Below are 16,836 nucleotides of genomic sequence, written 5' to 3'. Positions count from 1 at the left end.
AATCAATCAAACCCTCTTAAAAAATTGCCACAAGTTGTAACACATAGTTTAAAGGGCAACCCTGAAGATAACAAGTTTATAACATACACAATTTGCGAGGAGGGGGAAAAAAAGAACTAAGAGTTAGGGTGTAAAAAAAAATATCCCAATAAAACAATAATTTCATACATGACTCCATCATGCCATCAGCATCATTCTCTTGACTTTCTTCTATGAAGCATGCAGGCTGAAAGAAAGAAGTAATTCACTTTAACAAAATATCAATTGATAAATAAAATGTTGATGTTTTTCCGCCAATGAATCAATAAATATGAACAGAAATGTTAAAACACAAAATTAATTCATTCTTATATATAAATCGGATATAAAGTAACTTATTGAATTTGTTCCTGAAAGTCACTCATATCATAAAAAACTTTTATCTCCAAGAAAACTTTCCCATCGAAAAAAATAAAGGAAGAAAATATTAAACATATACAGTTTCGCTTAAAAATATTACAGTATATACTCGTGTATAAGCTGACCCCCCCCCCCACTTCAGGACCACCAAAACCGCAATAAATTGAAAACCCATGTATAAGCACCCCAAAAAATCAATGCATTTTAGAGAAAAAAAATTCTTATATTTTCATGCAAAATGAATAGTTTGCGGAAATTTACAATAGCAAATGATTCAAACTTTTTAATCCATTTCTTCTGAGTCTCCAAGCTTATCGTAATACATCAGATCATCATAGGGGGTGCAGCATCTTCGTTTTTATCTTCATCTGGGCTGTCATCGTCATTGTCACTTTCAAAGAGAATATCATCTGCAGTTCTGTCCATCGCATTGTTGATGCAACACTTTTTGAAGGATCGGCGGAAACAGAATTCTGCGCCTCATGTATCCATTGGCACACTAGGCCTATTTCAGGTTTCTTCAAGGCATCACTTTTTGTAGTTTCTTTATCATCAGAACTCATCCACATTCGATCCACCAATTCCTCAAATAGTCTTTGAGAGGCTTGTTGATGTTCTCATCTAAAGGCTATACAATCAATGTTAGCCACCACCAACCAATGATGTTTTCAATTTCTCTGTATCGGCTTTGACATTATCGGTTCTGTAGAGGCTTCAACATATCCCATACCAGTAATGCTGGTTTCTCGAACACTGCTACAAAAATGGCTACTGATTGTAGAGTCGATATTTTCTCATCAAAAACTGACCCGAGTATAAACCAACCCCCCCACTTGAGGAACATTTCCACAAAAAAACTCGGCTTATACATGAGTATATATGGTATATATATATATATATATCCCAACACACACAATTGCACTTCAACTCATTCAAAGCGTTCACACTTTCCTGTGTGTTAAAAGAGCTTTTTCCTCCTGAGTTGAAACATTTTTAGTGAATGTTTCTCTCTTGTAACTTGATTTGTTGCAAGTCAAAATGCTCTTAACTTAAGAGGTACCACTCTATACATTCAATGAATTTTTGAGTGAACAAAAAATAATAATAGATTTCAACGTACAGTGAAACCTTGATGTAATGATATTCTGCTGACCAAGAAAAATATCATTGTAGAGGAATTATCGTTATATCGGTGGCAACAATATAACATCAGAACAAGGGGTGCTCAACCTTTTGAGGAGTACAGGTCACTTAAGTGATCTAAGGAACAGTGCCCTAAGTTACTTAAGTGACCTGTAAATGAGTCACAGGCCACTCAAGTGATCTGAGAATGTGCCACAGGTCATATAAGTGAACTGGAAATGTATCTCAGGTCACTTAAAGTGAGGTATGGCAATAGATTTCTTCAGTTTTGAAAAACCAAAACACACAGTGGATCCTGTGTGTTTTGTACCGCCAATCACTTAAGTGATCTAGAACAGCATCCCAAGTCACTTAAGTGAAGTAATAATGTGCCGCAAGCCACTTGAGTGATTTAGAACAGCGTCCCAGGCCACTTACATGATGTGGAAATGTGCTGCAGGTCATTTAAGGATTCTGTACTCAACTTAGTTCATGCTTACAAAATTACATTTGTGGTTGTGGGCCACAGGATGAGCATGTGTGCATTAGAATATAGAAATTGCCAAAAAAAAAATATTGTTATAGCAAGTTTTCACTGTAATACTAAAAAAAAAGAAGAAAAACACAGAGTTACCTCCTCTTTCACTTTATTTTGTTGTTCAGAAACTTCAGTTTCGTCATTTTGGACAGGAATTTCATCTGGAAATGAAAGTATAATTTGATATTAATGTCTTTAGATGGTATTGTCATACACTATCTACCAATAAGTATTTGGACACCTGTGATATAAAAGAAAAACTAACTTTATTCAAAATCAATAGTTGGTAGAGCCTCCACGAGAGGCAATTACAGCGTGAACCCTCCGGGGCATACTTTCCACAAGTCCTTGTGTGACGGCTAGTGGTATTTTCTTCCACTCGGCTTGGAGAAGACATGTCAGTTCCTTCACCGATTTTGGACGGGTAGGGCACCCCTTAATTCGGCGATCCAACTCGTCCCAGAGGTTCTCGATAGGGTTCAGGTCTGGGCTCTGGGCAGGCCAGTCCATTCGATGAACCCCATTGGCACCATACCAAGCCTTGGTTAACCTCGCAGTATGACAGCTGGCATTGTCGTCCTGGAAGTAACAGGGGTCCACCCCGTAAAACTGCCACAACGTAGGAAGCACATTGTCATCCAAAATAGCGCAGTAGGCATCGGCGTTGAGCTTACCATGAATGGGGACCAAGGGTCCCAGTCCATACCAGGAGAGACACCCCCAGACCATAATTCCAACTCCGCCAAACTTGACTGTTGGCACAATGCATTCTGGCAGGAGAAGTTCTCCAGGCAGACGCCAGACCCAGACCCTGCCATCCGAACGGTAGAGGGTGAACCTTGATTCGTCGCTCCAAAGAACCCGTTTCCACTGATCTACGGTCCAATTTCGATGTGCTTTGCACCACATTAACCGAGCAACGCGGTTGGACTTTGTGATCAAAGGCTCATGGGCAGCAGCACGACCATGAAAACCAATCACATGTGCTTCCTTACGGATGGTATTCATTGAAACAATACTCCCGGATGCCTGTTGAAACTCCTCGCGGATGAGGGCCATTGGTTGGGTGCGGTTCTTCCGAATTTCTCTGGACAGCACCCGTCGGTCTCTATCTCCCAGTTTCGTTGGTCTGCCGACTCTCGGCAAATTCCGACAATCACAGCTCACCTTCCACTTCTTAATCACATAGGCCACTGTCGATTTTGGGTACTTCAGCTCGTTAGATATGTCCCTTAAGGATCTGTCATTTTTGTGATACCCAATAATTATACCTTTCTCGAAATCAGAGAGCTCCGAACTGCGTGGCATCTTGCATGCGACTAATGCCGATGTTGTTTCCTACACGATATATACCGACGGAGGGCGTGACGTATCTCAGGGCCGCAGATATCGTCATTTGCATAGGTGTCCAAATACTTATTGGTAGATAGTGTATAAGACAATTATCACATCACAGGCAAAATTGAATCTGATGGAGCATGTTAGCATGTATATACCTTAAATTTCATAGCTACCAACCTCTGAGAATGAGAATTAGGGAGATTTTAGCACTGATACATATTCCATATCAAAACCACACAGAAATAAATATAAAAGCGACCTCAGTAACAAAGTAGAGATTTTTCATTAATGAAAGTGAGAGAAATAGTTAATATTTAGAAATAGAAACATTTTCCCCTACCAATCACATGAATAATTGGAAATTCTGGGGATCAAACAATCACTAATTACCACCCGACAGTAGGTTGAAATACCCATAATTACAACACTAGGATCAAAATCAGGCCACCAAAAAAATAAAAAACAAGACGTATGTATCAGGAAAAAAGTAACACACATTATCTTGCAGATTTGGCTGAATCCCCACAGCTTTTTTGGCGAATTTCATCTTTTCTTCCTCAAAATGAAATACTTCATCATTATCTAATGTAATGGAGACAACTACACGTTTGATGTCATTTTGGGAGGAAGAAATTAGAGGCGACAGACGGTTTCCAGGTAAATTCCTTGAAAATAATTTTTTTCCCCAAAAATAGGGGGTTTTTTTTTTGCAATCATTGTAAAAATTCTGGAGACAAAATAATTTTTCAGGTATCTGAAGGATTGGGGTAGAGATTCGGGTGCCTCCAATAAAATTTGGGAGATTTGGCAGCTACGGAATTGTCATATCACACAGGCAAACAACTCACTGAAAGAGAAATTAACCAACAATGGCCAGCACTATTTATAAAGTTCAATCCCTCTCGCTCATTCGGCGTCTCATTTGGCACATGGTTGTTTTCACTCTATATCTCAATTACTCATTCAAGAATATGTGTGTTGGTGAATTTTTACCCATGAGTTTTATATGAATCATTATATTATGGGGGGGGGGGGAAATACAGACTAGAAACAATTCATCACAATGTTCATAACATGTAACGGAAAATTCATTTAGAAAATTTCATGTTTTTGTTGTACCAACAAGACTTATGCATCACCTTTTGCTGAATCACAGACATCGTCTTCAGAAGCACTCCCATCTAACGATTGGTCACTATCATCATCTTTATCTACATCCAAAGATGTCTGATCACCTACTTGAGCAACATCGGAGGGCTTTTTGAAAATGGGAGAATGCGACGACTTCTCTGAGAAAGTATCAGATTCGGGTATACTGATTTCATCTGCGCTCATCGAGTTTTCATCGTCATCTCTACCTGGTGTAGATGGAGGAGAAGGAGAGCTGACTAATTTAAACGTCCTGTCCTGTTCACTGGTTTCGGGATCTGAGAAGTAATTACTCTCTTGACTGGAGGATTCAAAATCCACCTCAAAAAGTGACGAAACATAACCAACCGATTCCGGTACTTTCTTAGCGGAAGAATCTTTAGAAATTTTATCATCGGTTTCACAAACGGGTGTAACTGGAGACTTAGGCCTTGCACCTGATGCTTTTTTTGCTGAAGAAACCGTTTTTGTGACAGCACCTGATTCGCCATCATCTGGTGAAGGCTTACTGGATTGGGGCAATTTCTTCGATGAGATCTCTGGCTCCGCAACTTCCACAGAATCCAAAATGGAGGACGTCTTATGATAATCAGCAGAAAGAGGTTTTTTGAATACCTCAGATGAAAATTTTGCAGCTGATTCAAATTTCTTGACCTCTCGCGAGGATGATGCCACATTCTTCTGATCAGGCAAGAAAGGCTTTTTGAATGATTTTGATGATTTTCTTGAGAATGAGTCAGATGAATCATCTCCCTGATCAGATGACGATGGTGAACTGGGCGTGGATGATTTTCTAGAAGACTCGTCAGATTTTGAAGTTTCTTGACTGGAAGAGTATTTCCGAACACTGTGTGATGATGGCGGTGGTGGAGAAGGTGGTCTGGACAATGATTCGGATCTTTTAGCTTCTTTACAAGATTCTTTCTTTTTTTTCGTTGTAGCATTTGATTTTTGTGTAGCAGTACTTGAACTGGACGAGGATTTACTAGGAGAAGAATCAGATGAACTGTCGTTATCACTGAAAAACGTCTTTTTCTCACTAGAGTGTTTTTTTGAGCTTTCTGACTTGCCAGAACTCCTATGACTCTCGCCATGATTTCTATCATGTGACTTACAGCTCTTCGATGAGCTGTGCTTTGATGAATGTTTATGGTCGTCACTTGCCCTCTCTGAAGACGGTGTTCTGTTCTTTGATGAGCTGTAACTTCTGTCCTTGGACGAACTGTGAGATTTGTCTTGAGACGATGATGAAGAGCTGCGATGTCTATTGTCTGATGTTTTTGAGCTAGAATACTTACTGCTTGAGCTACTCGAGGACTTTCTATCGGAACTAGAATGGCTGTGTCTTTTCTCGCCCCTGTCACTTGACTTAGATGACTGAACCTTCTTTTCGTGCGATTCTTTTGACGGAGTCCTCTCCGAATGACTCCCAGAATGGGAAACATGATCTTTCAAACTGGATGTCCTCTTTTCTTCTGAAGATTTCATCTTACTCTTTGAAGAATCCTGAGATGAACTTGTAGAAGATGATTTAGAATGGTGATGCTTTTCACTGGATGATTCTCTGCTGGATTTCATATGACTTTTACTGCTATCGTTTGTATCAGATTTCTCTTTGGTGTTACTCTGTTTTTGAGATTCCTTAGATTTTACTTTATCGGAGTTGGATGATCTATGCTTGCTGCTGTCTGATGACTTGGACTTCAAACTTGAAGATGACAATGAGGACTTCGATTTGTCATCGCTTCTAACTTTTTTTTCCTCACTTTTCTTTGCCTCATCTTTCGTCTTATCTTTCTGTTTATTTTCCGTACCTTGCTTTTCAGAAAGGCCAGTCTTCGTGGATGAACTCTTATTCTTACTGCCTTCTCCTTCTGTTTTCAATGGCGTCTGTTTGTTTTCGCCAGACTTTTGAGCACTACTTTTTTGATCAACTTTTAGTTTTGTATGGACCTTATCTGAATTAGATGAAGACGTTGAGCTTTTAACTTTTTGTTTCTCTTTAGACGGCACATTTCCTTCAGATTTGATTTTGATGTCTTCCAAGAGTTTATCTGTTTTCTTCTCTGCTGTGGTTTTACATTTTTCTTGCGTAATCAGCCGGCCATCTTTATCAGACTCTGGATTTCTTTTCTTGCCTTCACTCTGCTTCTGATTGCTGCTCACTTTGTCAAATTTCTTAAGTAAATTCTTGACAAATGTCTCTGAAGATACTGATGGTGAAGGTATTATGTTGAGTGGATTTGAACTGTCTTTAGACAAGGCTGCTTCATCGTTTCGATGTGAATTGGCTTCTGTTTTTATTTTGACGTTTTCAACGTGATTTGCTTCAAAATCTGCAACAAAAGATAATTGAAAATACATTCAATGGGATGAAATGCAGTTATATCATGAATGAATGATTTCAGTTTCAAAATAAAGTAACCGAATGAGGATGGGACATACTTTGTACAGTTTTGTATGGCTCAGGCTTTACTCCAGCAATCTTATTTTCAAAGTACATTTGCACGATTTCTCTAATTTTTGGCATGAAGACTTGATGGGTCTTGGGATTAACCACTTGGTCGACAACGTGATCGATGCCCCCACACAGCATGCCAGACCTAGTATAAATAACAAAAATTGGTTACATAATTACTATGTATCCTAATTTTTAGAAAGACAGCCAAATTCTTTTTGGATTCTTGGATTGAAGGCTTATTCTTATTTATGGGGGGAAGACATGAAAAATTTCCAATGTCAAAATGCTTAATTTGTTTTTGTGTTTTACTGTAGGGGAAAGTAGAGCAAAACCAGATAGGTAGGTCAAACCGGGCAGGGCATTATCTTTGAATCCAGTATTATGATAGGGCCTAAACCACAAGACTAGTAAATTACTGCTTTGCAGTCGGTCGAGGTGCAGCTGTGGTGGTTGAATGGTCATAGTTGAAGGACTCACATCGCGAGGACCAGGGTTCAAGCCCCACCATTGCTACAGTGGTCAGCTGAAATTTTTTTTCTGTGGTTCCCAACTTTGAGGTGCAAATGTGAGCCGATCTCCCTGTTAAAAAGTTTAGCCAAAGAGAGCAACAGGACTACAATGATACAATTATTCCATCATTACTCCACTCATAGTTAGAAAAATTGGTGGCAGCACTACAGATAACAAGCATTACACAGAAACAAACTTCACGTCAGGTTCACTACACTTATACACACACATTCCAACGTATACCAATTCATTAGAAGGTCCGCAGAGGAATATGGACGAGGTGCACGTCTGGTTTAGTAGTAGCTGGTATAGTGCTAATATAAATTAAAATTAGAAAGTTAGTGGTTACTGCGTGATTTTATCAAAATTGTTGCATGCACGCACACGTACAAAAAACACTCTGAACATCAAAATAAAAATATAATAAAGAGAAACATAATAAGCGTATACTTTGTGACGCAAGGATTTTACAATCTTTCCATCAGGTCTAGATGAGACACATAACTTGAAGTTGTTACAATGCAACAGCGTGGGTTACTATGGTATTTTAGTTGGTTACTACAGTATTGAAGTATATAGAAGCAGCTAGTGCTTTAATTCTGTCTTCACATTTGTACCGCAGTTGATAAAGCTAATGCAAATAGGTATGGTGTTCGTGTAAATGCATTGGCTTCCCCTTGCCTCAGCAACAAGGGGAAAGTGTAAACCTCTTAATTCCTGCATTAACTAGAGAGATATCACAATTATATGAAAACGACAGATGAAATAATAAAAAAAGGAAGAAATTGACAACAAAAATTGATATTGGTTCAATTCAAACCATAAAGGACACAATAGATAGCGACATGACCACAAACCTAACTTCTCCATATGAAAACTCCTAGTAACCTTGTATAAGTTTAGCCAAATGCAACAGCAGCTATAAGTAGCTATCATACATTTTTACTGAAAAATAGAGGAAGTAGTATTTTTGAATGTGTACCTGGTTTTACCCCACCCACATGGCAAAACCAGGAATTTGCATCTTTTGCAGAAAAAAAAAACATATTTAATTATGAAAAAATTGTAAACAAAAAAATTATTATACTAAGGTGTTTGAATATCCATTGAATCCTTATAGGCTAATAAAGTTTTGTGCGATTTTCTATTCACATTTCCGAAGAACATGGATTCAAAAATTTGGTATCCAGTTTTGCCCCCACCTCCCCCAATTATACAACATCCTACTCCAGGAGTTCTCAAACTGTGTGTCACCAACCTTTGTCGGGGGGTGCTGCAAAGCAGTGGCCCTGACAAAGGATTTTTTGGGACTCTTTGTTACTTCGCTGTGGGGGAGCCACAGATAAGTGTTGATCAGGGAAAGGGGTGCCATGGATGGGAAAATGTTTGTGAACCTCTGCCCTACTCTACCAACATTGCTGAAAGGGAACTGTACAATGTAGCTATACCTAACTTAGCTAATAGCTCGTGATCAATGATACTGGCCACTAGATGGCAACATACATGCTGTTTTTACCTACTGAGCATGTCTTATTACACACACACGAGGTATGTTAAGCTCCACAAAGAAAATTTCCTCACATTAAGTAAAAAATAATTGCTCACTATTAACCAAACTACAAAGTATGAAATTTGTAATGTAATTGGATGGCAAACCATGTACCGTATTAGTATGTGGATAATTTTTTGTGTGACGCAGTTGATGCTAATTATAATCAGTTCATTATAATGACCATGCTTTATAGCAACCATTCCATTACAATGAGGGTTATGAATGTCAAAATGTTTCCACACAATGACAATTCTAAGTTTTCCTTTCGATTAGATTGAATTTTAATTTTTTTAGTGCAAAAAACATCGAGGTCATGTTGCACCAAGGCAATGACCATTTCCCTTTCGATATAACATCCATTTTTAACAGAATGATGAGGGTCATCATAATGAGCATCTACTTTTAATGAGCATAACATTAAATGAATTTTTTGCCTTGATGCTTTTCACTTTCAAGTGATAGAATCAATAACAAGATAGATCAAGATAGAATCAATAACAAGATAGATCAAGATAGAATCAATAACAAGATAGATCAAGATAGAATCAATAACAAGATAGATCAAGATAGAATCAATAACAAGATAGATCAAGATAGAATCAATAACAAGATAGATCAAGATAGAATCAATAACAAGATAGATCAAGATAGAATCAATAACAAGATAGATCAAGATAGAATCAATAACAAGATAGATCAAGATAGAATCAATAACAAGATAGATCAAGATAGAATCAATAACAAGATAGATCAAGATAGAATCAATAACAAGATAGATCAAGATAGAATCAATAACAGAATTTACTATACCTATGAATGATATAACTAATGATTTGATCACCAAATACCAAGTTGGAAAAAGTTGAGACTTACTCTTCAATGCCCTTCCTTAGCTTATTTCGAAGCTCATTCTTGTTTAACTCCGGGTTCCACTCTTCGTTGGCGAGGAACTTCGTCACAAAGCCATCAACTCTCTGAGTCAAATTCTGATATGAGGGCTGCGATATAAAATATCAAACATTAACTACATTTCTTTTTACCTGGCATCATATTGTGGCGTATTAATAAATGTAGGATTCACAAAAAAAAGGAGAGGGGGAACAATTGCCCCATTTTTCTGTACTAATCCTGATGTAGATGCATATTAGTATTTTGTTTTTGCTCAATACAACACCCAGTGATATCACTCTATTATAACTATCCAATGTCCCTGAAATGCAAGTTGTTGAAGAAAATCGCTCCTCACAGAATAAAAGCACAGCCAGACCTCAGTATAATGCCACCCCCCCCCCAGATCAAATAAAAAAGGCTTCATAAACGGGGTTGACTTAGACGCAAGTATGACCAACCCGATGCTTGTGCGAACAGGGACTTTCAGAAACTGACGATATAACCGAGGTCTTACTGTATAATACTGTAGGATTCATGAATTAAATTTTTATGTACCCTCTTCCAAAATTTTTGATAGGCCTATTTGACGTGTCTGTGACATCAATGGATCTCCCTTGAATAAGTTTAGCAATGCCCTGACAAGTCATTAAATTTTTGTTTATCTCGTAACTAATCACATGATCAATATTAAGAGGGAGCTCAGCAAATCACTTGAGGACGAGAGGCAGCAAGTGATGTGTGGACACAGCATTATCTATCCTTTACCGCTGGATTGGTTTTGCATTAAAGTTGGTTGGCATTATCATTAAGGAATCAAAATTTGATGCAGCAATGTAAGGAGTCATTTCTCTAAAGAAATTTAGTACACTATATTAACACGGACTTGCTATAGTGTATGAAAAACACAAAATTAAATGTAGAGAAGGGTGAGTAAGCTTTTAATTCCCATGAATCATCTGGTATGCTTTCACTCGTCAAGGACCAGGGAACAATATAGCAATGTGATGTCACCACTTGTATCAGTTAATCAATTGCCCGGAGTTGAACATGGGTCGCTATGTAACAAGGAATACTACACACTGACCTCAAAGCAGAATGTTTTTGCATTGTTCTACAACGAACACTCAGTTCATTGTAAAAATTCTCATAATAAAATTTTCTACATAGGACGCATGTTTTTTTTCCTTGAAATTTCAACAGATTGTTCTGTGACGTACATTGCAATTTTTAGCATATTCTGCTTTAGGACACACTGACAGTATTTCATCTGAAACAGCCTGCATACAATGGAAGCTATCGATAGCAGCATCCACGGAAGTGAACTTTTCATCTGTCAACAGAGCGTGTCCGTTAATGGTTAGTAAAATACATTGAGACCTGCGTCAACGTAATTAAAAAGAAGTGTCCATTTAACAGATGTCTGTTACAAGAGGTTCCACTGTAATCTTTTTTTTCTGTGGCGATTTCCTTTCTAGCCTAATAACACTTTTCTTCCTAGCTAGCCACTTTCTTCCATATGCGTTCTTTTTTTCTGTCTGCTATTATTATTATTTCCTTAGGCTTCTACATAGGAACATTTCATTGTTGTTACATTCCTCCTTTTTTTACTGTTGGTTATCGTTTGAAAATGATGTCACCCCCCCCCCCCACCCAGAAGTCACTAGTAATAATAGGCTCTTATATGTAGCACCACATTTGAATTTAGTCTGTTAGTAGGCTATTTTAAAGTTTTTTTTTGTTCATAGATATATTGTATCGTATATGCCATTTCCATAATAGCCGTTATAGTTTTGATCCCATATGTGTTTCTATTGAACCCTGAGAGCTTTTCTTGCCCTGACGACTTTAAAATAGAGTCTGGGTTTTTATTTATATTCCAAAGAATATTTATTTTATACACATTATTTCATGGTTCAGGTTTTCATTCACGTTATTTCATGGTCCTTTTAAAAAAAATTGAATTCCCCTCACCAGCAATTTACAACAACATTTAATGAAATGCTAAGGCAGGAAAGCAGAAATTAAGGGTACAGTTATAATTTATACAGTCGACACTTGTTATAAGGACCCCACAGTATAGCAACCATTCCATTACAATGACCGATAGCATGGTCCCCACGTCCACGAGCTGGGCCCCTAGGCTATAACCTTAGACGAGGGCCTCCCAGATCAGACTTTTCACGGGCATCTCTGCAGTGAATTTATAGCATGGAAGAACAAAAAATTAGAATTGCCCCAGGTCGCAGTCCCAGCTTTGTGGGGCCCATGACTGACAGGATAACTTCCAAATGTTTTCATATACCGAATAATCTATATGTTTCTTATTTTGATATAACAACCTTCCATTAAAATATCCGTTTTTGACGTGACGATGGGGATCATTATAATGAGCATTGATTGTATTATCATCTTCTAAGAAGTTCAGCATATCGGTGGTAAAAAATTTACATACAGTACATTGAATGTTTCTTAAAAAGTCAAATTACTTTTTCCTCTTCAAAAGTTTTCCCAAAAGGTTGTTCGACTTAAAATGGATCATTACGCGAATATTTTCATGTAAATTCACATCAACCTGATTGAATTCGTGTTTTCCTTGGTTATGTATGCAAATCAAAATTGTTCAATCTTCATAATACTGGTAGAAAAATTTTTCTGCAAGTGCAAAATTGTATGTGTATTTGGTAGGACAGTATGAGAAAACAGTCGCTGTGATGATCAAGTGGTCATAATGAGAGACTTGTATCATGAGGGTCCGGGTTCGAACTCCACCATCGCCACAGTGGTGGTCGGTTGGAATTGGTTTTCTATGGTTCTAAACTTTGAGGAGCGAATGCAAGCCGATCTCCTGTTGAAAGGTCTCCCTACAGAGACCAACAGACTTACGGCGGTATAAATTTTCAACCATTACACCCAACTCATAGTTTGAAAAATAGATGGCAGCATCGTATAACAAGCATTACACAGAAACAAACTTCACATTAGGTTCACATCATGCACACTCCATCATGTACCGATTCATTAGAAGTTCTGCAGAGGAATATGGAAGAGGCGCATGAGTCGTTTAGTAGCAATAGTATGAGGAAACACGCGCTGATGTTGCACAAATACATTGCACTGTGCCTTCACCATGGATTTTATGCATCAAAACATTGAATTGATAAGTCTCCAGCACAGATCTGGATTGGATCTCATTCATAAATCCCATCGTCACTATTTTAGAGCCAATAGCAGCTGGTTTGCAATTTATTCACTTCTTTTAGCATGACGCCACAATTTTTTGGTCAGCAAGAAGTACAATCATTAGATATCACTAAAACCACCGAAGTATCAATGATGTTGGTCAATTTTTCATAAGCGTGGTCACAGCCAACGTGGCGACTTTTTAAGCATTAAGCAATCGCCGGCCAATTCAAGACGAAGAACACATACAATTGCACAACATATTCAATTTATTACATGAAATCAATCTAATATGTGGTAATGTGCGATAACAATCGAAATATGCAGAAAACTACAAAGAAATTATACACAAAAAAATTTAATTAACGAAATATGCGGTTTGCTAAAGGGTTGCCAAAACTAGAAAGCACTATTATATCAGTTTTCTTTCTTTCAAACCAGCCACAACTCAGGTCTATCGCCATGGGCAATTTACTTTGACCTTTGAAGACCGGGCACACCCCGCTTCCCATCACAGAGAGATATCGAAGCGTTCCCGAAGGATAGGTGTGTCCAGAAAGTTTTATTAAAAACAACATAACATGACCACCTCAGACGAAGGCAGCAAAATAAAATAATTTACATAAAAATTTGATCGTCACCTCCTGAAGTCATATAACAAATAAATAAAATCTAAACAATCAACGCCAATGGGCAATCAAAATTATAAACAAGATTATAAGATGGTGGTGTATAGCCGTCCATCCCATAAGAATATAGTAATCGTCAATGGATCAAATGATTGCCGATAATCTTGGAATATAAAATTTCGAATCACTGTGAATTAGTCGCAGTCATCATCGTCTAAGCAGCAAGTCGTTACCGGAATATTCACTGGAATCGTCACCGGGTGAACTAAGATCAGCACAATTCATTATAGCCGAGTAAATAACACTTAATTCGTCCTTGCCATCAATGACTTGATTCATCTCATTGCAGGTGAACTTGCTTCTGTTTTCCATTTATCGGTTACTTTTGTTGATGCCGACGTGGTCGAAGATCATATTTCCTCTTATGATCACTCACTGGGGCTCTTGCCAGTTTGAACTCGTCATCGCTCCCACCGCTCAGACGCGCACTTCCAGTTTTCTTAGTATGTATGCGGTGTAAGTTGTTATCGAGGAACAATATAATCCACCGCACCCGAGCAAGGATCATAGGGCTCTTCAAAACTCTTCTTTTGAAACACAGTCGACAGTTTTCGGGAATAGCACCAAAATGAAATTTTTTTGTATATGGGCAAGATGTCAGGTAATGTCATAAAGATCCAATCTCACCACAAGCACACATGGCGTTGTCCGACTTCTTGAAACGTTCTAGATACATCAGTAATGGGCCGTGCTCAGTTATCATAATAACTTTCTCTCTAGACCAAATAGTACCATTCCACCGGACGCGTTTATGTATCTTGTAGGTATCTTTATGTGCATTCTTGTCCCATAGCTGTTGCCACTTTTGTAACAGGTCACTTTTTAGCGCCTGTTTGATGTGACTGCGTGGTAGCAAGAGTTGTTCTTCCGTTGGGAGATTAAGAGCATCTTTGGCCAATCTGTCCACAATTTCATTCCCTGCTATTCCTGCATGGTCTTTGACCCATTTGATACTGATAGACGGATGGTTGTATAAATGCTTGCGTATTCGCCAAGTATTTTCATGTGGAGTGCGCTGATCACGAATCGCATTAATACTAGATGCGCTGTCAGTATATATCGTCGTCTGCTGATTTTGCTTAATCACCCATTCTACTGCAGCTAGTATGGCCAGAACCTCTGCCTGAAAGATGCTGTTCTCTTGATGCAACTGTCGACTCCATGCCTCTTCAACAGATCTTTCTGCATTCATAACTACGTATGCACAGGCACAGGATGCCTCTGTTTTTGAGCGGGGATGATGAAGCCAACTCCTATTGTTCCCTTCGTAGGCATCAGGTGTTATAAGAATTCCGTCCATCCAAACCTCCTTACCTAAATGCAGGATTGTAGATCGACGAGCGTCATATTCAACATATAGGCTGAGCGGAGGGTTTCCCATAGCAGTATACAGAACATCATTGGCCATAGTTCTGTATGCACCAGTTACATACAATAAGAACAGACGTTGGGCAACATCTAGTAATTTACGGAGTCTCTGTGTCGGGTTTTTATACCAGATGGCGCTTACGTATGAAATTTGCCGTTGTACAACCGATCTGTACGAAATGTTCCTAAAGTTTTGGCGTATACCCCACTTTGGACCTGCTATGCGTCTCAATTTTTACATGGCGTCTTGAGCCTTATCAATTTGTTTTGCCACATGCGTCGTGAATTTGAACTGATGGTCAATATGCACTCCAAGATATTTCATGCATTTAGATATTTGCAGTCGAACACCATTGATTCTTATGCATACTTCTACCTAGTGAGTTTTGCCAGAAGTGCAAGTGTGTGTACCTAATAGTCTGAGTGCGTATCTAGTGTCATGTTTGATTTTTCAGTGCTGCCACCTATATTTCAGGAGTGAAGTGTAATGACTGAAAAATTTTACTGTTTGTAGGTTTGCTGCTCTCTGTGGCGAGACTTTTTAACTGGAAGATCGGCTCGAAAAGTTGGGAAACACAGAAAACTAACTTCAGCCGACCATCATTGTGGTGATAGACAGTGGTGCTCGAACCCAGGTCCCTGCGATGAGATGGGATATTTCGAGGTTGTCTTTGCGCCTTGAAGTTGGGAACCGCAGAAAAACACAACTTCAGCCGACCACCACTGTGGCGCTCGAACCCGGGGTCCCCGTGATGCGAGTCCGTCACTCGACCACCACAGCAGTTAATCAAGGTTGCAAATTTTGGCGAGCTAAAAAAAATCGCCACAGTGGCGCTGACCACGCTTATGGAAAATCAACCCGTGAAGTGGCCGGCCCTGTCGCTAATTAGACACACTTCGGGCATTGACAACAACACATTCAATGAGAAATATTCAATGGAAGATGAATTTTTGGAAAATGAGTTTATAAGCTAGATAGGAATTAGAAAACAAAAAACAACTTGATGGCAATGAAAAGAATTCTCGAGAATTGATACTTTTATGAGGACATAATGTACTCGTGATAGTATATATAGTATTGTATATTGTAGATATACCTTCGTGTCAACATCGGTCAAACAATCATATCGGAACTGATCGAATATTCCTTGGGATTTAACTTGATTCACGATGTCCGCCACTAAGGATGGATCCGTCGATCTACGTTTCCATTGATTCGGATCCATTCCCGAACTTCTACCGAGCCGCGATCGCAAATCCTCGCTTCTACAAGTAGAGAAAAACAAAATGTACACAATGCTGGGTTGTAAAATGTAAACAAAAAAATTTTCCCTGCGTCAGAGTTGTTTACTCCCCGTAGTTCACAGTATTGTCATATACATCCGAATAATAAAATCAGGTGATCACCCAAAGTCTCGTACAGTCTGTTCCAATAATAACTGACCTGGATTATCGATTCAAAACTCTCTCTTTACGCTTTCGTTAAACATGCTTGAGTGGCACATTTTCAAATTGCTTGAGGGACCCGCGGTACATTTACAGATCACATAAGTAATCTGCGGCGCTATTCTAGTCCGCGACACGTTTCCACATCAACTGAAGTGCTCTCAAGGGCGTAGCCAGGAGGGGGGGGGGG

General features: G+C 38.7%; 1 protein-coding gene across 1 annotated transcript in view; it reads right to left on the bottom strand.

Annotated features, from left to right (window-relative positions):
- The window catches only part of LOC149083693 (uncharacterized), a 38,020-nt gene extending 21,507 nt beyond the window's left edge, over positions 1-16,513 (bottom strand). Inside the window, exons 1-6 of the mRNA XM_089234188.1 lie at positions 16,298-16,513; positions 9,946-10,070; positions 6,995-7,152; positions 4,540-6,885; positions 2,156-2,220; positions 169-226 (exon numbers count right to left, since the gene is read on the bottom strand). Coding sequence (XP_089090314.1) covers positions 169-226; positions 2,156-2,220; positions 4,540-6,885; positions 6,995-7,152; positions 9,946-10,070; positions 16,298-16,426 — 2,881 coding nt within the window. The 5' untranslated portion in view covers positions 16,427-16,513. The remainder of the gene's footprint in view (positions 1-168; positions 227-2,155; positions 2,221-4,539; positions 6,886-6,994; positions 7,153-9,945; positions 10,071-16,297) is intronic.
- Between the last annotated feature and the right edge of the window lie 323 nt (positions 16,514-16,836).

The sequence above is a fragment of the Pholcus phalangioides genome, unplaced genomic scaffold (genome assembly GCF_987345545.1).
Source record: "Pholcus phalangioides strain wild (caught in Gottingen) unplaced genomic scaffold, Ppha-v1.0 ptg000008l_1, whole genome shotgun sequence".
Lineage (NCBI taxonomy): Eukaryota > Metazoa > Arthropoda > Arachnida > Araneae > Pholcidae > Pholcus > Pholcus phalangioides.
The sequence above is the reverse complement of the archived record's forward strand: the minus strand, read 5'-3'. Positions and strand labels throughout refer to the sequence as shown.